At 42.3% G+C, this 25,765-nt stretch overlaps 1 protein-coding gene across 4 annotated transcripts in view; it reads left to right on the top strand.

Annotated features, from left to right (window-relative positions):
- Nucleotides 1–3,969: 3,969 nt before the first annotated feature.
- The window catches only part of LOC107159730 (zinc finger protein 420-like), a 54,334-nt gene continuing 32,538 nt past the window's right edge, over nucleotides 3,970–25,765 (top strand). For 2 of the 4 annotated variants that reach the window (XR_007342175.1, XM_048787765.1), the window contains exons 1-2: nucleotides 3,979–4,191; nucleotides 7,114–7,173. Coding sequence is in view for 3 of the 4 variants with exons in the window: in XM_048787765.1 (XP_048643722.1) it covers nucleotides 4,114–4,191; nucleotides 7,114–7,173 (138 nt within the window). In the remaining variant the exon portion in view is untranslated. Of the gene's footprint in view, nucleotides 4,192–7,113; nucleotides 7,174–25,765 lie in introns of all 4 variants that reach the window. The other 2 variants (XM_015506346.2, XM_015506347.2) reach the window with 2 other exon arrangements.

Here is a 25,765-nt window from a genome sequence, read left to right as displayed (position 1 = left end):
CATTCTTAGCACTCCGATTTAATATAGCATTAGAAATTCTAGCCAGAGCAGTTAGACAAGAGAAGAAAATAAAAAGGATAAAAATAGGAATGGAAGAGGTCAAATTATCACTTGTTCATGATATGATTGCATACTTAGAAGGTTCAAAAGGCTCCAGCAGAGCACTGCTAAGCTAACAAGTTCAGCAACGTTGCAGGTTGCAAAAAAAAAAAAAAAAAAAANATATATATATATATATATATATATATATATATATATATCTCATTGGTTTTCCAGAAGGGGCACAGAGTCTCAAGCACCAGTTCTTTGGGGGATAAATCTTGGCTTTGGAAGTAAATAGATGGCACCCAGTTTTCATCTCTACCACTGACCATCATGGCGATTGGAATGAACTGACTCACTCTGATGTGCGGACAAACAAGGCAAGGCACCAAAGGTAGCAGGAAACAGTTTTATTTGGCTGCAGCTAGGTTCAGAGGGCACAGCTTTTGCTGTAATCAATCAATCCCCTGAACCCCGAGTTCAGAGAGTTTCAGAGTTTTATACCCAGCATATAAGGGGAGGGGCTCAGAAGTTCACATAAAAGCAGCTTTTTCTTTCACTGTTCTGGGCATGTTAACCCTTCAAGGACAACACCTGAGAAGGGGAGAGCTTCTTCTCCCCTTTCTTTCCTCCCCCTGCCAGCTGTTACCATGGAGCCCATTTGTAACTTATCTTAAAAATGTAGACATCTTTGTGAAGCCCCAGCTCAAGGCCAGAGGCCTTATTTGCACATTTCTTCAAAATACTATACTGGATATGTTTGTGAAAAACTAGTAAGGGGTGTCCAGCACCTGGAGTGCTGGTATCTTCTCGGCCAGTGGCCAAGTAAACAGGGCGATGCGAAAATAGAAGTCTATCTACATTGAACTCTTTTGCAAGGACTCTTTTGCTGACAGTCCTAAAATTAATCTGGGTGAAGATCTGGAAAGGCCCAGTTAAGACTTTTTGGTGGAGAAAAGGTTGCCACTTCAATTCCTGTGTTACTTCATGCCTCATGGTTATGAATTGTTTTTTTTTCTATTAAAATACCCTTGTCATTTTTTAACCTTTCTCTATCTGTAATTCATGCATACTACTAGCTTCTGTCAGCATTTATTTTATTCAAATTTATACATGTATATGTGTGTGTTACCATTATTTTTTATTCTTTTTGATGTTTTCATTATAGCTCATATTTGGAGATAATTCCCTACGAGTGTATTTAGATTAATTCCTTGCACTTCAGTCTGAGAGTGTGTTCCATCAATGCATTGTGGCCACCTTACTGGAATCTCCTCCTAGAGGAGAGTATTACAAACCCACTGAGCTGAAGCAAGCTGCATTGGCCTTCATGCCTCTTTGTAGATATGTTCCATGGTAATATTTTCACAAGGGAGATTTAATGAATCCTTTGATCTATGATTTAAAAATACTGTCTTACTCTTTGACATCCTATACTTTCTTATTTAATGATTCAAATTGTCCATTTTTAGCATTGTAGTTATACATTGTAGTCCTCTCCAGTTTCCATATCACGCTTTCTATCACCATGCCTGTGGGTACATTGTACCTGTTTTCAAATTTCTCTTTTCATGAGGAAATAAAATATATTGTTGTTTCTTGGTTTTCTTAATTCAATCCTTAGTCATTTCACAAAGATTTTCCAGGAACTTCCCACAAGCTCCAGAGGCATACACTTGAGGTTATTAGTCCCACTGGAGAAGAGCACTAGGTGCTGATCTAGTGCTGATGTTCTGAGTTAAGTGTCACTATCCAAGACTTAAGATGCTTAAAAAAACATGGGTCATATGGTTTAGTGGAGGCATTTTGACTTTGAAATCAGACAAAGTGGATTTCAAATGCCAGCCCAAATTGCTCAATAGTTATGAAGCTTTGGACATGTTCCTTTATATTAAACAGTTATATGAACCTCATTTGTAAGATAATGCAGAATGATACTGAGGGTCAAAATGTAGGCAATTCTTCAGCCTTAATGTATCCACAACCTTGAAGATTTTTTTACTCCTACTCTTGTCAAAGCACAGAATCTCTTTCCCAAACGTTGAATCTGGGGCTTTCCTCATTTTATTATGGCCCATATAAAGATGTGATCATGAAAGTGTATTAGTTGGGTACCTAGGATCAAATTTCCTTGAATGCTTTTTTTTGATTTATAAACCTGTAATGTCTATGAGACAAAGCCATATTAGCCTTAGAGGATGTGATATCATGAGGAGGAGGATCAAGGTGCTCCAGGGACAGCCAGCTCTCCCTCTGAAATTCAGTAACCTTATTAACAATCAACCATCCATAGGCAGCATTCAGACCCCAGCTGAGCCCAACCTAGATGGATGATCAGCCCAATCATGAGTGAAAGCATTTTAGAGTATTTTTATTCATGATTACTAACTAATACATTCATTCACTATAGACAGGCTGCCAAGATTCAATCACATGTGTCTTAGCAGTTATGCAGCAAACAAGAGGTGCCCTACTGGTGCTGATTTTCTTCTTTCCTAATTTAAAAGTTGAATTTCTTGGTAGATGGTATTGAAGTTTACAGAAATATAGCAGATATATATGCATGTGATTGGTGCTAAAACTCTCACGGTTCCCGTACCACAGGAGGAAACAGCCTGGCCATTAGGTCCAATTTGCAAAATAAGATTTCCTTTAATCTTCTTGAAATAAAGCCTAACTGTTGAGGATGACACCCATCTTCCTTTGTTTGCTGTGTGATATCTGAAAGGGAAATGGCTTTGTGCCCAGCATCACGTGAGAAATAGTGGGAGAAAGGGTGGTTTACTTTGGACACTGACCACTAACTCCTAGTCAGAGCTTCTTGCTCTTTCTAAAGGTAGTGTCTTGCCTGGGCTTTGGCCTCAAGCAGGAATATTGGTAAGGAAGTGTATTCTTTTCCTTTGGCATAAAAAGGAGGCTGTCAACACCTTCTTCTCCCTGAAGTCAAGGGAACTATAAATCTGCAAGTTGGAGTGTTTGCTGTGAGTTGAGATGTGTTGGGGACTTAATATACAGTGAATTTTGAAGGTATAGCTCCACATATGTATGCCACTTTGTTAAAAAATTTATATTGGTCACATATTCTTCATATATTGTTTAGGCCCTTACTTAGTTCCTGAGGCTGGCTTTGAACCTGTGATACTTCTGCGTGAGCCTCCCAAGAGGCTGGGATTAAACCACCACAAACATGTTTTTTCAATTTTTAATTTGAATGTAAGAAAATCTTCAATAACACTGTGATTCACAATTTGTTTGTGTTGGACATTGCTGCCTTAGGGTATTGTTTCCCAGTTCAAAGCTCAAGCTACCTCCTGATAAGACTAGAGAGCAGAAAAGTTAAATAAAATTTTAAAGTAATTGATATAATATTATTTACATTCATAAATAATACATATAAGTAATTAATAAATTGATAGGATCAAGGTTGATATCGGACAAGTTAAAATGCAAATTTCTTCCCGAATAGTCCCAATCCCGCTACTCAACAGAAGCCATGCCTTAAAATAGCTGCAGGTTGAAGGTCTGGGTTCAATGTCCATAACCTCTAAATAAAAAGAAAATAGGCATGTGGGGCATGACTGAAATTCCCAGGATTCCAAGTTAGGGGCCAGCCTGGAAACTTGTCCTTGTCTCAAAGAAAAAGAAAAAAAAAAAGATAAAAGGATTGAGGACTTTACCCATTAACAGACTGTCCTTGGGATAAATCCCTAGTACTGGAGGCAAAAGACAAGAAAACCAAAGGGTCCCCAAGAACTTGCCATTCTGTTCTCATTCATCCTTGGTTGGGTGCAATCTACTGTCACTCAGAGCGTTGGCTCAATGGGCTCCGTTCTAGGGGGCGGGCCTTGAAGGCCTGCCCAATCAGAGGCACATGGGTGAGATCTGTCCAATCCAGGGCAGAGCCCGTGAGGAGGGGGCGGGCTTTTGATATCCGGGGCCTGTAGTCCCTGCAGCTCGCAGCTGTCCTGACGTGTCTTCACGTTCGCTCCGCTGTGCTTCTGCTATCCGCGTCGCTCTATCAAGAGGCGCTAGGGACCCACCGGAGAGCGCTGTGCTCCCGACCGCCGGGAAATGGTGAGTGAGCGGGGGCGTCTGGAGCCCGGGCGCTGCGTGGAACTGGCAGGACTGGCGCGGCGGGAACCTGAAACGGTGGGTGGGACACCCCGTCCTCTCCAGTCTGCAGCCCCGAGTCCTCCTCAGGGCAGCGCCGCCCTCAGCCACCCTGGCCGTCCTAGCGGAGCGCAGGTCCGCCGCGGCGGGGACCCAGCCCCCTCTCGGGTCCCTGCGTGGTCGCATCGGCCCTGACTGAAGCCCTGTCTGGGCAGCAGCCTGCCAGCAGCCCGACCTCGACCCAGCTGTGCGGTGAGACCAGGGACCATCCTCAGGAAGGGTCCACCTCTGTGCGTGGTGTTCCTGCGTGAGGATGGCTGGGGTCTCCTTCTGAGCCTCCAGAATGTGCGGGAAGCAGCACGTCCAACCCAGAGGAGCCTGTCCTGCAGCCTGGCTCTTTATAAATGCCTAAGTTATAGATAAACTCCTAGGTTTCCAGCTCCCTGTCCTCATTGCAATGCTGAATTCTCCTCTCCAGGTTGTGAACTATTTGTCTCCCATGCTACATTTCAAATGGACACATCATTTTTCCTAATTATCCTCCAAGTGCTGAATGGCACTTTTTAAAGATTTTGTTTTCTGTTTTGAGCATTTTTCATGAGAGGAAAGTAGAGAATTTCTTGACCATTTGGGGAAAGAAATGTGTGTGCTTTACGCTGTGTGTTTCCTCTACAAAAACTTGCCACAATTTTTTGAGTTGAGATTCCTCTTTGCAGACATCAGTGTGTGATATGTCCTCACCCCACCCTCCCATCTTTTCCTGGCCTTGGGTTTCAGAACTGCCTGACACAAGGTGTCAGAATTCCATGTCTAAATCCTCTTGGAGTGTCTAGTGTACACCATTCCCTGGGTCTTGTGCTCCCAGAGAGGAGTTGGAGGTGCGAGGGTGGAGCCTCTCAGGGGAGTAGCTGAATGTTCTGTTTCCCATTTTTTTTTTCTTTTTAAATCTAAAAGGCATTTCAGTGTTTCTTTTATTAGTTACTGTGAATGTTGTAGGGACAGAGGAGGCAAGGCACTGAAGATAGCCAGAAACACTTTTGTTTGGTTGCAGCCAGGTTCAGAGGGCACAGCTTTTGCTATAATCAATGAGTCCCCTGAACCCTGGGTTCAGGTAGTTTCAGAATTTTATACCCATCATGTAAGTGGAGGGGCTCAGAAGTTCACAGTCTGCAGAAGTTCACATAAAAGCAGCTTTTTCTTTCACTGTTCTGGGCAAGTTAACCCTTCAAGGACAACACCTGAGAAGGGGAGAGCTTCTCCCCTTTCTTTTCTCTCCCTGCCAGCTGTTACATGGAGCCCAATTGGTAACTTCTCTTATCTTAGAAATGTAGATATCTCTGTGAAGCCCCAGCTCAAGGCCAGAGGCCTTGTTTACACATTTATACAAACTACTATACTGGATACATGTTTTTGAAAAACTAATAAGGGATGTCTAGCACCTGGAGTGCTGATTTCTTCCCAGCCAGTGGCCGAGTAAGACTGGGCAATAGGAGAATAGGAAGTTTATCTACATTGGACTCTTTTGTAGAGACTCTTTTGCTGACAGTCCTAAATTCACCCATGGTGAAGATTTCTGGAGAAGCCCAGTTAAGAATTTTCTGTGGAGAAAGGGGTTCCACTACAATTCCCCCCTTTAATGATGCTCCCCATAATTTAATCCTTTAAATTTAAGAACATCATTACCATTATCTTGGCTTAAAGCCTTATATAATGCCAAAACCTTAGTTGTTGTCATCCTTTCAACAGCAACTTCTGCAGTGGACCCAATAGTTTTAATGCACAGTGGAGCCAAACATGGGAGCAATAAACAGGTTAACAGCTGAATACCCACTATACCAGTTAAGGTTTTAAAATCTACCAAGAGTTGAAAACCATCTCCCAACAGCGTGTTTGGGACCCAAACTTTAATACCCTTATAGGTATGAACTTGCATGTGTTCTAGTTTTCTTGTGTTGTTGGCTTTATCCTTAATTGCTTATCTGTTGTCATCCACTTGGATGCGACAATCTGAGCTATTGAACTCTCCACATATTCCTCTTTCCTCAGCCAGTAGGTAATCTAATGCCAAGTGGTTTTGATAGTTAGCTACTCGCATCTGGGTCTGTTGTGTGGCTAGGAGGTCAAAAGCTGTGGCAGTCTGATTAATAATGACTTCTAGCACAGCTTGTAAGTGAATAATTCTGTTTAGCATGTAAATAGGAGCTCTATTGCCTCAACTGCCATTTTGTGCCCAGGTAGGGGGATGAGAAGTGGCAGTAGTGCTCTGGGGTGGCCAGTTACCTTCATCCCAAGATTGGTGACCTCCTAAATCAAGTTCCTTCCCAAAGAACCTCTTTTTCTTTCCAGTTATTCATCTATAGCATTCCTCTGGTGAGACAGGTCCTAAATATATGTTTTACCACCTCTTGGTTACAGTAGATTGGCTTGACACATGGTTTACATGATCTCCACTGTTAGAATAGGAGTAGGGCAGAATCCCTTAAGGTTATCAAAGAAAACCAAGCTAAATGATAGAGAACCATTTTGGGTAGCATAGGTTAAACAGAATAAATTAACAAAGCCAAACTAATAACACCAGACAATCCCTAGAAAACTTATATAAGCAAGATAAAAAAGTATAAATGAAATTTTGTTACCCAGAGTCCAGTCAGTAGGAGTTACTGTTATCAAACCAGTAGCAAAAACCAAACAGAGAACTATGTATATATCTAGAAGCAAGGAGTGGCAATGCATTACAGTATAAGAACTATCTTAGAGGTTGAAAGAGTTCATTAGTCCTGGTGGGAAGTTTATCTTTCACCATGCATTCATCAGCCAGTCCCTCCTGTGTGGCTGAAACGGCTGTAATCTCCTCAAGCGTCAGCCATGATTAGACCAGTCAGCTTCCAGAGTGACTGGAGCAGGGCTGTTGTCCTTCTGATCCTCAAGCTTCTCCAGTGCTCATTTTTTTTTTTTTTTCAGATGGTCAGCTTCAAAGGCATAGCAGCATCTGGAGAGTACTCCCAGTCTACAGCTGCAGGGGTGAGTCTGGTGTAATGAATCCAGGGACCTATCTCTGTAAACTTTACTGCAGTTGGGTGGATAAAATAACAGTGAAAGGGCCCTTCCAAAGAAGTTTAGGGGTTGAATATTCCATTCTTTGACCCAGACTCAATCTCAGGCCTGAAGGAGTGTGCATCTGTGGTCAATCTTACTAGCAGTCTTTCTCTAACACATTGGTTGAGAACCTGTAAAGTTTTCACTGATGCCTAAAGCTGTAGTCTCAGGGTTAATTCTCCTTTCTTTCTTAAGTCTCCCAATAGTCCCCTAATAAGGGGGGGGGGGCTCATGTTCATTATCTTATAAGGAGAGAATCCAGTCCTCCTAGTGGGAGTGGATCTAATCCTCAGCAGTGTAATAGGGAGAAGTTCATCACAATGTAAGTGAATCTCCTGACACAGCTTACCCAATTGAGCCTTAAAGTCCTGTTCATCCTTTGAACTTTACCAGAAGTCTGTGGCCTATAGGCAGTATGTAACTTCCATCTGATGTTTAAACTTTTGGTCAGTAATTGTATCACCTCTGCCCAAAAGCTGGCCCATTGCCTGAGCCAATAGTTATGGGACACCAAATCTGGGAATAATTTCCCAGAGAAGCATCCTAGTATCTCCCTAGTCTTTTCAGTGCTGGTGGGAAAGGCTTCCACCTCGTCAGAGTAGGAACACACAAAACCCAAAAGTTATTTATAGCTCCGTGAGCATGGTAGTTCAGTGAAGTCTACTTCTAAGTCTTCAAAAGGTGCTCCTCCTGTAGTTTGGATTCCTGGTGGGAGCTTTGGCCCCTAACATGGATTGTTGTAAGCACATTATTTACAGATCATCCTGGGTGATGTTTGTGAGCCAGGGGACATAGAAATGTTAACTCAGAACTGTCTCAAGTGCTGTATGTCCAAAGTGTTCTCCTGTGGAACTGTCTGATAAAGACTGGGGCTAGAATCTCTGGGATGGCTATGCTGGCCATCAGAAAATCTCCACCATCCACCTGGGAGAAAATTTTCTTTTTCAGCCTTAAACCACTTACTTTCATGTTGGGAATATGTTGGCCCTCATTCTGTTAGATGATCAGTCAGGCAGAGTGGAGCATTTAAACCTGGGACTGGATTTTCTTCTTGTTTCTTGCAGACAGCTAACCTGGCTTCACTGTCAGCTCTCTGGTTGCCCTGAGCAACCACAGTGTTTCCCTTTTGATGACCTTGGCAATACATAATCACAACCTTCCTGAGAGCCCACAGTGCATCCAAAAGTTGAAGAATTTCTTGCCCATATATTAAACTTTTTTTTAAAAAAATCCTGAGTTAATTAGCCCCTTTTCCTTACATAAGGCTCTATGAACATGAAGGGCAGCGAATGCATATTTTGAATCTCTGTATCTATCCACACAGACTCCTGCTGTCAACTGAGGTGCTTGAGTTAAGTTTTGCTTTTTGTGCTGAAGTTCCCTGAGGCAGAGGTTATGCCTCAACAGTGGAGTCCAGAGTGACCATTGCATATCAAGCAAAATATACCCCATCTTTTATAAAACTGCTTCCATCTGTGAAGTATTCCACATCAGGGTCCCTGAGGGCTGGTCTGCCAGGTCTGGTCTGCTGGAGAACATTTCATCCATGACTTCAATATAGTTGTGATCAGGTTGTCGTGGTCTGAGGAGCAGCAAAGTTGCTGGGTTTAAAGTCTGGATGACTTTAACATGGACACATTTACTAATGAGGGAATGGTCAATACCAGGATATGTTATGTAAAAACATATCCTGGTATTGACCATTCCCTCATTAGTAAATCAGTATTGTCCTTTGTACTCTAACAATGTCAAAAGTGAATGAGGAACCCTGAAAACCAAAATTTTTGTCCCATATTCAGTTTATCAGCTTCCAATACCAGAAGATCTGTGGCTGCAAGGGCCCATAAACAAGGTGGCCAGCCTTGGGCTACAGAGTCCAGCTGTTTGGATAGATGTCCATGTCCCCCAGCTCCTGAGTCAAGACTCCTATAGCCACTCCAGACTGTTCATGGACATAAAGAAAGTAAAGCTTTGTGAGGTCAGAGAGCCCTAGTCCAGATGCACTGGGAGTGTTTGTTTAATGTTCTCAAAGGCCTTTTGCTTAGTTGGCCCTCATATTAGAAGATTCCATTCTCCCCCCTTTGTGGCTTCGTAGAGGGGTTTTGCCATAACTGAAAGTTGGGGATCTGTATATGGCTTAATGCAGCAGCCCCCAAGAATTCTCAAGTCTGATAGCAGGTTGAAGGGACTGGAATTGAGCAGATCTCCTGTTTCTTTAGAGGCCCAGTTGCTGTTGTCTGTTCTGTTGCTCAGTCAGATGGTAACCAAGGTATTTGACTTTTTCTTGATAGCTGTGGGCTTTTAAGTCAGAGTTCAGTGCTGTCCCAAAGATGGTGTACTCAAGCCCTTGGGAGGAACTGTCATTTAGGGAAGGGAGGTGTACACAGAGCCTCTGGTGCAGGATTTTTTTGTTATCTCCCAGTGCAGGATATTGGCTGCTGGGATTCTCCCACTCTTAAATCTAATGCAAATCGTAGCAGAGACTGATGACCTGGGATATCATTTGTATAAAAGGCACTGATGTAAATCTCTCCATGGGCCGTTTGCCGAGGTTAGAGGGCAGGTTCCGTGCAGGTCCTGGTGTGGCAGCCACATGGTGCCAACTTAGGTGTTGCTCTTTGACTGTGGAGCTTTCTCCTCTTGCCAGGTAGGAGCCTGCTCTAATTGTATATAGCGGCTGCCCCGCTTATGTTTTTGTTCAGTATGCCTGGGTGCATGGGGCTCTGTGGCCCTTCCTGCTGGTAGCTCATAGCACGTGGCTTGGAGCCAGGGTGGAATGTCCTTTTGTAGTGAGTGCCCTATGGCCCACTATTAGCTGTTAACATGAATTTATTCCCAGTGTATTCTTGGGCTTGCAGCGGCTGAGCCCTTGATAGGCCCAGGGTCCCATACATCCGATATATCTTTGTGTGTCTGCCATTTTCATCAATCATCAACTTCCGAGCAAGAGGGGAGAAACTGAAAGAGGAGGCTGGGGCCAAAGGCAGGGGGAAACATTTGCTCCTTCTCTGTTTAAGGCTTAGCTTTTGAGCATGGCAGTGGGTGCTTGCCTGCTGGGGCCACTTGAAGGCTTTGCTCTTTTTCTGGCCATGCCCCCCACCCCCCCTAAACATTTGGACCATTGGCTTTGTTCTAGTGAGACACCCCCCCCCCCTTTGAGTTACCTCTGGGTTTGTGGTGAGAGCAGCTATAAGGAGATTTATCCTCCTTTTTGTCTTTTTGGTCTGCCTGTCTTTGAGCCTCTGGGTCTCAATGGATGAAAACCGTGGTGGCCACCTTAATCAGTTCATTGGCACACTTCTCAGTAAAACCCTCTAGTTTTTGTAATTTTTGGCAAATGCCACTTTGAGCCTGCCCCACAAAAGCTGCATCGACCACCTGTTGTTTGAGCCTCTCCATCTCTTCATGGACACACTTGTGCAATGGCTGCTACTCTTGCATAGTGCCCTTCTTCCTCTGTATACCTCTGGGTGGGGAGAGAGGTGGCAGTGGCAGTGGCCCAGACACTCAGCTCTGAGTCAGTTGGGCACATCTCTTTTGATCATTGCTGCCAGTTTCATAGGGCAGAGGAGCCTTAGGCAGATGTGGGGCTGAAAGAAATGTTCAGGGCTACCAAGGGTGCGAGAGGGAGATGCTGGAGCAGTGGGAGGCTTAGCTCAGCTCTGTTTGTCTGCAGATGACCTCTGGTTTAGGCTGGGGCTAGGGCTGGCTCTGATTCCTTCTAACTCTTGGGCACAGTTTGTTTTGTTCTCTTTTTCCCTTCTCTTAGACTTCCTATGAGGGCTTTTTGATATCTCTTTATCTTTAGACCTTCTTTTTTGTTGGGGCCCCGTCCTAGGTCTGGATAATAGGCTGACATTAGATCAGGCATGCCCAGGCTTTCTCCATGTAGAGGGAGGATGATTTTTCCAGCTTATGAGCTCAATGGTGGTGAAAGGCTGGCATACAAAACTGCCTTGTCTTCCTCAGACATTTCCCTTCTGGTCAACATGGGCAGGTCCTTTATGCCCTTGTAGGGACATCTGGAGAGTTCTCATCTGGGTTGTGGCTCTGATCTTGGGACAAATCTCCCACCTTAATCTTGGGAGGTGAAAGAGTCTTTGGTTTTAGGAAGCCTTTGGCTCTGAGGGCATCACAGAGGAAGGAATAGCCAGTATTGGGGACCATCATTTGTTGCCTCTGAGGACGAGGGGGCTGAGGAGACAGTCTGCTGACCCAGTGGCCTTGGCAAAGTTGGGTAGAATGGCACATAAGGTGGTGGGTCCTCTTCTGGCTCACAGGAAAAATGTTTTCTTTCCTATTTTTTCCCTCTGTCAGGTTCTCTGTCTAGCTGCTTTCCACTAGGTCTTAGAGACCACTATGCTCCCCGCTAACATCAGCTTGGACTGTCCATCTAGACAGGCTCTCAACCAAGGGGACTGTTTCTGTACTATCTCTTGCCAGCAATCAATATAAGAGAATTGGTTTAGGGGTTCCAACCACAATCAAAAGGACCTCAGCAATGACTCTCTCATCTAAAGATCCTTCTGGTGGCCACCCCACACCTTATATGGGCCATTCTAATTCACAGAGAGTATGCAACCTTTGTGGAGTGAGTTTCACACCACAGTTACCAGGAAAACCTTCCTAAAGGTTTCTAACACACATGTCAAAGGCTCAGTTTCCTTTGTGTGCCTCCTATTTTCCACATGTTGCACATTTAGGACAAGAGTCACTTCGTCCATCTCGGCCTTTCCCTTCACGGGGACTTAGGGCCCTCTAAGCCTTGCAGGTCGGTATCAACCCCCAACCTGGAGCTTTCACCTAGACGTTGGTTGGTGAAATTCTGCCATAGACTGTCTGAGGGGCCACGGAACCACAGATCAGGACTCTATTCGCTTCGGCCCTCGGGTTGGGTCGGAACCCGTCCCTTTGTCCGTCTTATTCACATACTTTCACACAGACATGGCCAGGACAGAATTTCTATACCGCCCAAATTCCAATAATTCCAAACCAAACAAAAAGGGAGTCCCGGTTTCCCCTCTGCTCGCTGACCCCGAACAGAGACTAAATTGGGCGACTCCCCGGGTTTGACTCCCCAGGTTTGTTTGAGCTTCAACCACTTTGGAGGGTACTTAGGACCCAACAGAGGTTGATCAAGCCTCTTTTCAACCTTCTTAGGCCTCTAAGGGGAATCAGGTGGGCTGCAAAAACAAATGGACCCGGGTCCTACCTGTTCAGCTGGGTGGTGCTCCAAAACCCTAATCTGGTTCCTGCTGCCTATGGGCTCCGTTGTGCTCCGGGGTGGCAGCTCCAGGGCACCAGGTGAGTGGATCCTTCTTCAGGCCAAGATTTGCCTGTGTGCACTAAGGGGAAACACTGACCACTACCACCCTGGGGAAGCCAGTCCCTGGAGATAAGAGAGGCAGAACAGACATCCCTACCTCCTCTGTCCCATCTGGGTTGCCAAAAATGTTGTATGGACAGATGAGGCAAGGCACCGAAGATAGCAGGAAACAGTTTTATTTGGCTGCAGCCAGGTTCAGAGGGCACAGCTTTTGCTGTAATCAATCCCCTAAACCCCAAGTTCATGTAGTTTCAGAATTTTATACCCAGCATTTAAGTGGAGGGGCTCAGAAGTTCACAGTCTGCAGAAGTTCACATAAAAGCAGTTTTTTCTTTCACTGTTCTGGGCAAGTTAACCCTTCAAGGACAACACCTGAGAAGGGGAGAGCTTCTTCTCCCCTTTCTTTTCTCCCCCTGCTATCTGTTACCATGGAGCCCAGTTGGTAACTTATCTTAAAAATGTAGACATCTCTGTGAAGCCCAGATCAAGGCCAGAGGCCTTGTTTACACATTTTCTTCAAACTACTGTACTGGATAGTAGTTTGTGAAAAACGAGTAAGGGGTGTCCAGCACCTGGAGTGCTGATTTCTTCCCAGCCAGTGGCCAAGTAAGACTGGGCAACAGGAAAATAGGAAGTTTATCTACATTGAACTCTTTTGTAGAGACTCTTTTGCTGACAGTCCTAAAATCAGCCATGGTGAAGATTTTTGGAGAAGCCCAGTTAAGACTTTTCTGTGGAGAAAGGGGGTGCCATTACATAAATAGCACTAAAATGAAAATGAGAGCACAGTCATTTCTTTGACATACTGATTCCAATCCCATTAGATATGTACCTAGAATTATTGTTAGTGGATCACATGGTAGTTCTACTTTTAGTTTTTTGAAGAACCTGTATGCTGTTATTTTTAAAATGATCATATAAAGTTTATATTCTAACCAATATTCTAGTCTCCCTTTTTCCCACAGGTGTGTACTCTGGAGCACTTGTTATTTTGCAACTTTTGACAGTGGCCATTTTAACAGCACTGCTCATTCTGCAGGAGGTCTGCTATTTGACCGGTGCATTAAGTCCTTGATGCACGTTAGAATCCACCCTGTCAAGTTGCCACTAGAAGAGTGCATTGTGACTTTTTCCGAAATCTGTGCTTTTTATAACCTCTTCGTCACTAATGGTGGGGATTGTGCCCGAAGAAGTACTTGCCCTTCAATGTAAAACCACTTGTTTTTGATCTGTGGAGATTTTCTCATGCTCACTTACCTTTGCTCACAGAACTCAGGAGGCTGGGATGGAGACCCAGGAAGAAAAGGTGTTGAACTTGAGGCTCTCAGTGCATGGGCAGACTCCTTGTAGGAAGAATTGGAGTTATTACTGGGGTGAAGTGGGGGAGAGAGCTCAGGAAGTGCCAAACTCCCACTCAGGCTGCCAGTGGTGGCCTTTATTTTCCTCTTTAAATTCATGATTCTGGCTAGATAGGAGCTCAGTCATCTGCAGCAGCAGTTGGCAGAGTGAGCTGGCAGACCCAGAGCCCTTCAGGGGATAAACTGACACCTTTGAGATTTAACCCATTGTCTTCCCTGGTCCCAGGTGATGAAGCCCATGGAAGTGTTTGCATGTCTGTAAATTATCACTTTTTCCTTGGTCTTGATACTTGTGTGTTTGTAGTCCCTTCCTCTCTCAGCATTAGATAAATTAAGATGCAAACCACAGAAGACTTTAGAGTTAGGATATGTAGAGTCCCAATCTTCCTCTCCTAGGTCTCTCAATTTACTTGTGACATGACTTTGTCTAAGAACTTGAAACATGAGTTGATATTTATTCAGTATATCCATAGATGGAGGGAGAGGCAGGAGTCTCATTTTGCTGAATTTCCAGTCTTATCTCCCCTTAACATCTGCCTTTTATTGTGGTGCTGGGGTTGAACCATACCTTGCATATCCTGCATGCACACTCTACCAGTGAGCTGTAACCCCACCTTCAGCACTTGTCTGCAAATTGGGCTGATCATCCTTTCAAATATAATGTAATTCTTGATAAATGTTTGGATTCATATTAGCCTTTGTATGGCTCTTGACAATAGAAAAGTTATGTGTGGATTCAGTGTGGATTTTGTTTGTATTTTGAATTCTTAGTCATTATTAATGCAGTATTACAGTTTCATAATATACATTAGTGAATTCCTTTACCACTGTGTGTCGTAGTTTAGACCTGATTAAAAACAGCTGAAATGGGGCCTTGTAGCACACACCTGTAATCCCAGCAACTAGGGGGACTGAAGCAGGAGGACCACAAGTTCAAGGCCAGCCTCAGCAGCTTAGCAAGGCCCTAGGACACTTAGTGAGGCCCTGTCTCAAAATGAAAATAAAAAGGGCTGCGTATGTAGCTTAGCAGTTAATCACCTCTGGGTTCAGTCCTTACTAGCTACACACAAACAGAAAGAAAAAAACAGCTGGGGCACGAACTATTTATTTCTATTCACTTATTTATTATTTTACTCTTATATAATCATACAGATGTTATTGAATCTATGCCTTATTCTAGGCTTTGTGGAACTGGATAAAGGAATCCATGCTGCCAGACATTGGGAGATGTAATTCCTTGGCCATTTGAACCATCATGTTTCTGTGATTTGAAACACCAAGTGTCATTGTAAAATAGAAACCAGAATTGAGGCTAAAGAAGGTGAGGTCAGATTTTTCTGTTGAGAATCTAGGGCTGATTTATAATCAAGAGGTCAATGAAATCATGTTTACTAATTTCATATACTTACCGTGCATTGGAGACAATCATTCTGGCAAAGTTGCCAATATTGGATTTTAGGAGAGCAGAATGGGAAATAAAATGAGCAAGTATGCAGTTTATGCACACTGGATCGCTGTTGTTAGCACGTTTATGTGACACTTGTAGTCAGTGCGTAAATAACTCACCCTTGGTCTTATTTTACGTGGGTTCTTGGTTCTCAGGGTTTGTCCGTCTCATGTTGAGTGGTGTGTGGCTCCCTTCTCATCTGACTATCCTCTGCTCAGTTGCTTCTCTATGAAAACTCGGCTGTGAGAAGAAGGTAGATCCTTGTTATTCCCACACAGTCCTGTGTGCCCATGCAGCCCCAGGCCCTGTGCCCTGGTGCAGATAGGAGAGCCGAGGCAGGAGCCAGCAGGCCGAGGGGGCCAGGGAACTGAGTGACTGGTGAGGTGCAGGGAGGCCAAGGGCAGACTCCAGATGAAGTGCAGAGGCAGCATGAGGGTGCACTGTGGGAAGCAGTGCTCGGTGTGATTGACCATGGGAGTTCTCAGCCTATGTGAAGGAAATGGTCACAGTTGTAATAATAACAACAACAGAAGGTTACTTAAGATTTGAGAAAAGGTTGTTTTAACAATAATAAATCATATAGGACAGTAAATATGAGAAAGATTGACATGAGGTGATCTTCCAATAAATAAATAATAAGTTTAGAAATGTACATTTGTGCTGGGGATGTGAGTTGCCATGCATGTGCAAAAACCCAGGTTTAATTCCCATCACTACAGAAAAGAAAGAAAGGAATAGCATATTTTGAATTTTTATATTTTAGAGCATTATACTTTTTGTTCTGCTGGTGACCAAACACAGGATTTTGTACATGCTAAACAAGTACTGCTCTGCTTATCTATAATAACTCCAGAATATATGTTTTAACTTGCCTGTAAGTAAAACAACAAAATTTACAGAATATTCTATATTTAGGCATAAATGATATATAATCATATTATACATCATTACATAATTAATGTCTTATGTATTTCATTATATATTATATATAATTTATTCATTTATGTCTCATCATATGAAGTTTTATTTACAGTATATGCTTAAACTATGTAATTCTGTAGTCGTTTATATATCTATATATCTAAATCTATCTATATCTGTATAGGTATAGATAAACAGATGTAGATACAGATACATAAACCATAGGTCCATTTATCTATTATGATTCAAGGTGTTCATAATTCATTTAAAAGACTATATTTCTATGAAAGTTTTGCTGTCTCTTATGAATGAACAGTGATGTTTGTTTTAGTTCATTTCTAGGTTTTCAGTTCTGGTCCACTGATTTGTGTGTATAGTCCTTGCCATGTATCTCACTGTGTTGATGCCTGTAACTTCATAGTGAACCTGAAAGCCAGATGTGTGAGTGCTGTATGTTCTTCTACAGTATTGTCAACCATTCCGCATGCCTCGCTTTTCCATATAGACTTTAGAATCAGTTTATTTGGTATTTGTGCAATAGCTCACTAGGATTTTAATATACTTGTGCTCAACTCATTTATTATAATTGGAGATAACTGATTTTCATACTATTGAATCTTCTTATCTTTGATCATGGGTTATCTTACCATTTATTTACATCTTCAATCATTTTTCCAGGAATATAGACATTTTGTTATATGAATTTGTTAGATTCATAGTTTTGTCTTTTTTTGTATGTGTGTGATCTGAAAGTGGTATTGTGTTTTTTACTTTAAATCCTAGTGTTTACAGTTACACAGAAAAACAATTGACTTGTATGTTAATCTTTTATTCTATAAATTTGATATGATCTTTTCAGGACCTTTTTGTTCATTCTTCTTCATGTTCTACATAAACAATTATTCCATTTGTGAAGAAAAGTGTTTTACCTATTCTTTCTCAAACTCAGTGCCTTTTTATCCCTTTCCTTTCCTTAGTATTTTCTGTAACTGTTGATACGAACAGTTTTTTGTTCTTATTAGTTTGATGGATTATGTTGATATATGAATTTTGAATCAGCCTCCCTTGTGTGATATAATGCCTATTTGGTTCTAGTGTAAAAGTTTGGAAATGCAGTGTGCAACACAAACCCAGTGTATCTTGTGCTAGAAGATATTAAAATTATTTAAAAATAAATTAAAAGTTTGGAACATATCAAAAAAGCCTCCCAGTGACCCAGGATTTAAAAATGTGGGACACAAGAATAAATATTGACAGCATTGGTTTACTGTCATCCGAATAAAGCAAATATCAATGAGTTAACATTCATACAAAATGATTATATAAGGAAGGTAGGAAGAAAACAAAGTGGGGACAAATCATTCTTAGAAAATATTTCTAAATAATAAACTCAGGGGGATTATACACAATAGACAATCACTGGTAAAACACTGCAGTAATAGCTCCTGCAGGCTGTCTTCACTGATGTATATGATACTTGTGATTGAAACAAGTCATGATATTATATTGTTTGGCTTAAGGTGAATCATCTTAAACAATCATGGAAACATTTTTTTCTCTTAATTTCTTTGAAACCTATGATGATTTAGAGCAAAAATTATAACACTGTATCATGGAATTTATACTGTGCAAATACAATACTTATTATTCTAGTGGAAAAAGATAGAAAACAGCCTAAGGTTTACATGTATTTTAATTATTGAATTCATACCATAATAACTACGCAAATTATAATATGTTAGGATACATATTGCAATCCTTAGAGCAACTAGTAACATCAAAAACTATGTCATTTAAATACTGATAAGAAATTAAACCGAATAGAACATGGATTTGTTTAAGAATGTGCTTAGGACCTGTAGTTCTTTTTCTTTCTTTTTTTTGAGGGGGGTGGTACTGGGGATTGAACTAAGGGGAACTTGACCATCCTTGCCCTATTTTGTACTGTATTCAGAGACGGGGCTCACTGAGTTGCTAAATAAATATACCTTTATTTTATTTTATTTATTTATTTTTATGTGGTGCTGAGGATGGAACCCAACACTCTACTGCTCACTTTTGCTAAGACTGGCTTTGAATCTTGAGATCCTCCTGCCTCAGTCTCCTGAGCCACTGGGATTCCAGGTATATGCCACTGCACCTGGAAGGGCCCTGTAGTTCTATTGATGCAAAGCGGGAACTAACCCAGATGTCTTTCAATGCTGAAGTAAATAAACACAGTGTCATACATGCACACAATTTAACACTGCTCAGAAATACACAGGAGCATGTTATAGAAGCACATACCCTGGTTGAATCTCACAAACATTGTGTGCTGAGACAGCTAGACCCAAAATTATGCTTATTGTGTGATTTCAGGCACAGTGAACCTGTCGTTCAAAAATCATAACAGTAACTGGCATCTGGAGGAGGAAAATATGACTGGGGAGCTCTGGAGATACTTTTCTTAGGTTATGATGAATATTATTTGCTTAAACACAGTAAGGCTTGATAGGTATATTCGTCAAAACAGCACAGTTAATATTTGTTACATTCAATATGTGTACATTGACTCCCCCGAAAGTAAATAAATGGGGCTTGGTTGGGGAGTGGGTGGGCACACAGGGGAAGGAAAAATGGCATATAATTAGCAGATATTGAATCTGGGTGGCAGGTACATTGTACTATTCACTTTATTTCATATATTTTTAAAATTCATGTAATAAGAGCCATTTGTACGAACATCAATATTTGATCTACAATGTTAATTTTAAGATCTTGGTTGCCCCTGTTTATCGTGGATGAAAAAATATATTATTTGTGAACCCTAGACAAGTTCGATTCTACTCCTTTGTTTTACAGATGTGTTTGCTTTGTGAAGATTCGTGAAGTTTCACATGAATGCTTTGTGTATGTTTTAATATGCACATCATATATCAATGTAAATGTTAAATATGGCTGATTTGCACAAACTCAGTATCTTAGAATAACAGCAGCATTTTGTGTTTTGTTTTAGAGTAGGTCATGTTTACTCATCCTATGGATTTTAATATTCTGAAGAATCTTATCTTTGTCCTATGTCCTTAGGTGGCCCCCTGTCTTTTCATTTTGGCCCCATTGTGGTTAGTGGCCTTGTTTTTATTTTTATTTTTTTTCAGTACAAGAGTGCTTTACTACTGAGTTGCACTTCCAGCTCTTTTAATTTTTTTTCTGCTGAGATTGGTGTCTGATACCCATTTGTCCTACTCAGTCTTTTGAGGGCCTGGGATTGCACTATACCCAGCTTAACTTTTCTTTTCTTTTTTTTAAAAATTTTTTTAAAAAATATACCTTTATTTTATTTATTTATTTTTATGTGGTGCTGAGGATGGAACCCAACACTCTACTGCTGAGCCATAACCCCAGCCCCTTAACTTTTCTTTTGATTGAAATTTTTCCCAGTAAAATTCTTTCACAAAATGATGCTCATCATGAGAAGGGTACAAGCCCTGTGCCCTGGACGTAGTATAATCTCAATAAATATTAACTGAGTTCAAGGAGAGAAAAATGACTATCAAAGATGAGTTTGTGCAAAGGATAGGAATGAGGTAATGCAGGTGCTGTGGTTGGATAACTGTTCACCAAAGTCCATGCATTAAAGGCTTGGTTCCAAGGGTGCTGGTGTTGGGAGGTGGCCAAGCTTTATGAGGTGAGGCCAAGTGGGAGGTCATTGAATCCTAAGGGGAGAGCATGGAACAAAAGGGGATTGTGGACTCCTGGGTTTTCTTTGCTCTTTTACTTCCTGGACATGAGGTGATCGGTTTTGCTTTGTCATGTGCTTCTGCCATGATGTGTTCCCTTCCCACCAGCCCAAAGCTACAAGGATTATCAGTTATCAATTGGAAACTCCAGAACTGTGATTCAAGAAAGTCTTTTCTCTCTATCAGTTGGTTACCATAGGTATTTTTTATAGTGATGGAGAACTAAAAGCAAAAGCTCAAATCCTGAGCAAATGACTTACATATATTTGCAATTAGTTCACAAAAAAAGGTTCATTTGAAACAGCAATTTTGAAGTTTAGCTGCATATGATAATTTCATTAAAGTCTTTAAGAAGTTGGTGCCGCATGCTGTAATCCCAGTGGTTTAGGAGGATGAGTCAGGAGGATTGCAAATATAAAGCCAGCCTCAGCAATTTAGCAAGGCTCTAAGTAACTCAGCAAGACCCTCCAAATAAAACAAAAAAAGTGTTGGGGATGTGAGTCAGTGGTTAAGCACCCCTGGGTTAAATCTTCAGTACCAGAAAGAAACAAAGAAAATCTTTAATAGACACTGATGTCCCAATCCTAATCTAGGGATTTAGATTTCACTTATTTATTTTAAGTTGTGTTTGGGAATTTTAAGAGCACACTAGGTGACTGTACTTTTCATCCAGGGCCAGGAACCACTGATTTAGGGATATGAAGGCATTAACTGTGTGGATTTGCCCTTTGCAGAAGCTCATCTTGGGAAGGTCTATGGAAATTAAAATTAAAGGTTTATGGTCCATTAAAATCAAGGTATAACTCCAAGACATGCTCAGGTGTTTGATTAAATAGTAGCTGGAGGAAATGTCTTCTCAGCAGGTCTATCTCAGGCCGCTTCCTTCGCCTTGAGAGGTTGCTTCAGGCACAGTATTGTTAATTAGTTCAAGTTTAAAAGTATAAAGTCTACCAGATGCCAAAAAGAAATTTTAAAAAATGCAAATATGTGAAGTGTAGTGAACACATTTTAAAAATTGATCCCATGATAAGAAATTTTAAAACATCATTGACCTTTCCTTTCCTAAACAAAGCTGTAAGCTATTTATCCATATTATTTCAGGTTTTGCAAAACAATTAAGTAAGAAGTACTAGAGTGATATGAACCTAAAGAAGTCCTGCATTTGTTGCAGAAATTTTCCTGTATTTCCTTGACATTCTGGAGAATCTTCATCATTAGTATGGTCTGCAAAGAATTTTGAATTTTTTAGTTAGGCCATAGTTATTCTGAGTTTTGGCCCAGACTCTCTTTTTAGTTACTGTGAAATTTGTAAAGTTTTTATAATCTGGAAAGTCATAGGCTTCATATAAAAAAAGGCAAAAGGAGCTCCAGTTCTTCATGCTTCCCAGTATCCATGCCTTGGGTATTGTTCTAGTTGCAGGTGTGCCCATTGAGAGGCGAACTCTCCTTCTGAGCTTGATACTAGGATGGCTCACGTACTTTGCCAGTACAATGCAGTGGGTATGGCAGTGTGCCAGTTTTATTCCTAAGTGTAAAGTGTCTGGAATATTTTTGCCTTTCCTTTCCAAACCCCACCTACTCCATTAGACTTATGAAGGATAAGATGCCATGAGGAGGAGAATGAAAGTGCCTCAGGGGACAGCCAACTGTCCCCCAGAAGCAGATCCCCAAGTCAAAGAGCAGAACACAGGACTGAGGGAGCCCAGCTGAGTCTAGAAGAGCAGCCCCTGTAAACCCAGCCTAAGCTGAACTTCATCGTGATGTGACAGTTTCAATCATAAACTGTTAAGCTTGGGGTGGCTTCTTGTGCCTGACGCTATTCAGCAGCACCCATCACAGACAGAGTACCAGGAATGATGATTGCTGACTTCAGGTGCACTGAGGGGCAGCAGGCAAGCAGCAGGTACTGAGCTGGTGTTTGCTGTCTCCTTAGATGATTTTACTCCATAGGAATCCATGTGATATGGAAACTTGTCAACAGTGCTGAACTCACACAGTACTCCACACCCAAGGACGAAACAGAAACCATAACTGAAGATTAGGGTCAGGGCTAAAGTGCAAAATAAGAAGTGTGTCTCTAGTCTGTTCCCTTCACATCTGAACCCTGGTGTTCAAGGAGGGGACAGAGCTGAGGTCTACAGGGGATTCATTCCTTCTGGGTCCACATCATCCTTTATTCACTGCCTGATGTTTACAAGGGGGATGTGACACTCTGGGGATTTTCTTCTCTCAGGGCACCATCTCTTCCCCCCTTGGCCAAAGAATTGATATTGAGAGGGAAATCATGTCTCCTCACCTCTGATGGAAATGGGGGTTTCAGGTCATTCACTTCCCTTGGGTCTGGTCAGAGACCTCAGATCTGCACTTGCAATGTGGCAGCAGTTTGTCACCTGGGGATATGGCACCTGAATAGAGCTGGTTTTTGTTGAGAAGTCCTAGAAACTTAAAACAGAGCAAGATGTAAAGGTTTAGTGTCAAATATAGGTATAATTAATTGATAATTTTACCTTGACCACATTACAATGAAAATGTTTTGGATATGTTGGGTTAAAGAAATTATTACATACTATTTACTTCTATCTTTTCAATTAATATGTGACCACTAAAGTTTCACAGTTATACATGTGGCTCGTATTTCTGTTTCATGGACAGTGCTGCTCTAGAAGGCTGCCTCCTTCTGCAGAGGTCAGACTGCCTCTTCAAATCATGAGAGGATGAGCAGGGTGTGGTGGCTCATGCCTGTAATCCCAGTTGCTTGGGTACAGCAGGAGGATCACAAGTTTGAGGTCAGCCTCAACAAGTTAGTGAGACCCTGTCTGAAAATAAATTTTAATAATAACTGGGAATACAGCTCAGTGACAAAGTGCCTCTGGCTTCAAACACACACACACACACACACACACACACACACACACAACCAAAACATGAAGTTAATAAAAATCTGCAAATTAAAACTAATTCTCACTATATTATTTACATCTGCAAATATATATTATTGATACTTTTATGTTATTGATATATTTTATTGATAAAACCTTGATGAACTTCACATGCCCTGTGCAAGATCAGCTATTCTTCAAGGTAGTTAGCACTGTGTAAAAAGGATTGTAGCCAAGAACCTGTCAATCTCCGTCTGCAGCCAGACTGACTGAATTTCTTCACCTGCCACTCAGGGCTAGAGGAATCTGGGTCTGGAGCTCTGTCTACACAGTGTTGATGGGATGAGAATTACAAATCAGATGCACAGACAGGTAACGGGGTGGATTCATAATGTGTAAGATTCTGTCTCTGGCCCAACCCAAGCTCTGAATCCATCTTCAGGTTCTCTGATATGTGGGTGGCTTTGTCACTCTGACCTTCAGGTGCTGGATGTTGCCTGGACACAGCAGAAGCCAGAAAATGGTGTACAGGGGGTTAGAGTTGGTTGGAAGCAGACAGAATTGGCTCTGGGGACCTGGGCTTTTCTAAGGCCAGGTATTAAGTGTGAATTCTATTTCAAATCTGGGACATCTTAATATTGTGTTCTTTGTGACCTCATGGTAAGGCTGGACTGGCAGTCAGGTCCCTGGTGGTTTTGTCCTGTGCCTGATATGAGATTATTATTATTTTTTTAACATGCACAACCACACCTAATTCATATGGAGATTTTTTTAGTGGCCTCCTTCTGCACAAACCAGCAGGGCCAAGAAGCATGTGCCTGCATGGAAGGGGGACTCCAGGGGGCCACTGTACCTGCTGATCTCTGTGTGCAAGGAAGGACTCCATTTAGAGCCATGTGCTTTTAGGCAAAACTCAGAGGTTTAGGTTGTACAAGGTGGGGGAGCTTGTGCTGGAGGCCTTGCCTCCTCTTCTCAGCTCCCCTGGCCTTGGGTGAAAGGGCCATGGGGGTCTGACCAGAGCTCTGAGGCCAGTCAGGTGGCTCCTGTTTATCTCTACATGGACATGAGCCCTGCTGCTGTTGGTGCAGCTGTAGTACAGTTTGGGTGGCCTATCACAAGGCAGCCAGCTCCTTGTCAGGGTAATTTTTCCTATTCAGGAGGGGATGAGCAACTTTTGAAAATAAAGTCTGAAATTATTAGTGAAGAAATAAAAGACAAAGTCAGAAAAATAATTTTAAGGACAGAGTGCCTGATAGGTCCAGCCTACACAGGAACTGGAGATGAACTATTAGAAAATGGCTGTGGTGATTTATTTAAGGGGGTATATCAAAGGCAGGGATATGGTTTCAGAGGTGGAGTCTTGCTTCATGATGTCTTGTGGTCAACAGGTTGATTGGCATTTTGGCAGGCTACACCCACCTCAGAGAGGCTGTGTGGCTACATAGGTCACCCCATTTCTGGTGCTTGTGGGACCTGGCAGAACTAATAGGACTCACATGTATCTGGGCAATCTTACCAGTGAGATTTCCACTGGAAGTTCCCAAATACCAGATTTTCCTATTTAATGGGCTTCCTTGCTGATTTGGTCACATAAAGTTCACGGATGGCGCTCATGGGTATCCCAGGACCGTTACCCTTGTAGTCAGAATTTAGCTACTGGTTTTGTCCAGAGCCTGTGAAGCTGCAGCTTTCTCTCTTCTCTGGCCACCTGCTGTTATCCACAGCTGTGTTTTGCCTGACCGCAGTTGTTTATCCTGTTCTTCCTGTACATTTAGGGTTAGGGATACTGGCATAGGAAAAACTGCTCTGCACTGTGCTGAGTGTCCCCAGAGTACATGGGCTGTCCTCTCAATCTTAAACAGGAGACCATCCTTGTCCCCAAGTCACTTTCTAGTGGTTCTAAGACCCACTTCCATGTCCTTCTGGTTCTTTCCCTAGCCTGGGCAAAGGAGGTGGACATCCTGACCTCTTCACTTTTCTAAACCTCAGCACATTTTCTGGGATTGTTATTCTGACAGAGGGTTGATTTTCCTGATCCACAGTGGCATGATCTGCAGTTGTCTGCAACTGGGCTAAGAAATAGTACTGGGCAAAGTTTTGTTTTCCAGTTTCTTGTTATCCCTGTCCACCAGAGACAGTGTCTTTTTACACCATCTGCTTAGTCTCAGGCCAGTCAGATGCCTCATGCGACTGCATGATTACCTGCACATGTAGAATTTCTTCCATTTACCTACCTCTGACAGACCGATTCCTATAGGAATATTATGAAATAATTCAGAAATTCATTCAGTGGCCTGATTGTTACAGTAAAACATTTTTTTTTTTTTTTTTAGACAGATGTATACCTTTCTTGTGGCCTTCTCAGCCCAGATTATTCCCAAGAGTCTCTAGTTGGGATCAATGAAGCATTGCCTATGTCTTAGAGGGCCAGCAACATTCACTCAGAAACACAGAGACAACCAGAGTGGATGCCCCCAGTCAGGACCAACAGAAGGGAACCTTTAAAATAGGTCAGGTAGGGGGAAGTCTCTCAAGTCACCTGCTCCCATTTAACCAAATGTCTGACAGCATTGATGTCATAGATGTCCACAGAAAGAAGAACCAGGTGTTTCCCTGTAAGGGACTGGAGTGTGGAATCCAGGGTCTTCGTGTGCACACTGGAGGATCGTCACTGCATTCAGTTTCCTTTTCCCAGAGTAGGCCCATGGTGGAGTCCCACACCATTCAGGGAGAGCAAGAGGCCCCTGAAGCCAAGGGGCCTTGGCAGCTGCTGGGTAGGCCCCTCAGACTCTCCCTATACTTACTGGAACAGCTCCTCCAGGACAACCTGAGGCAATTCACCTGTCTCCTAATTCTCCAGGCTCAGC

The sequence above is a fragment of the Marmota marmota genome, unplaced genomic scaffold, assembly GCF_001458135.2.
Source record: "Marmota marmota marmota unplaced genomic scaffold, marMar, whole genome shotgun sequence".
In the NCBI taxonomy this organism is placed as follows: Eukaryota; Metazoa; Chordata; class Mammalia; order Rodentia; family Sciuridae; genus Marmota; species Marmota marmota.
Note: the sequence above shows the minus strand (reverse complement) of the source record. Positions and strands in the feature narration are given on the sequence as shown.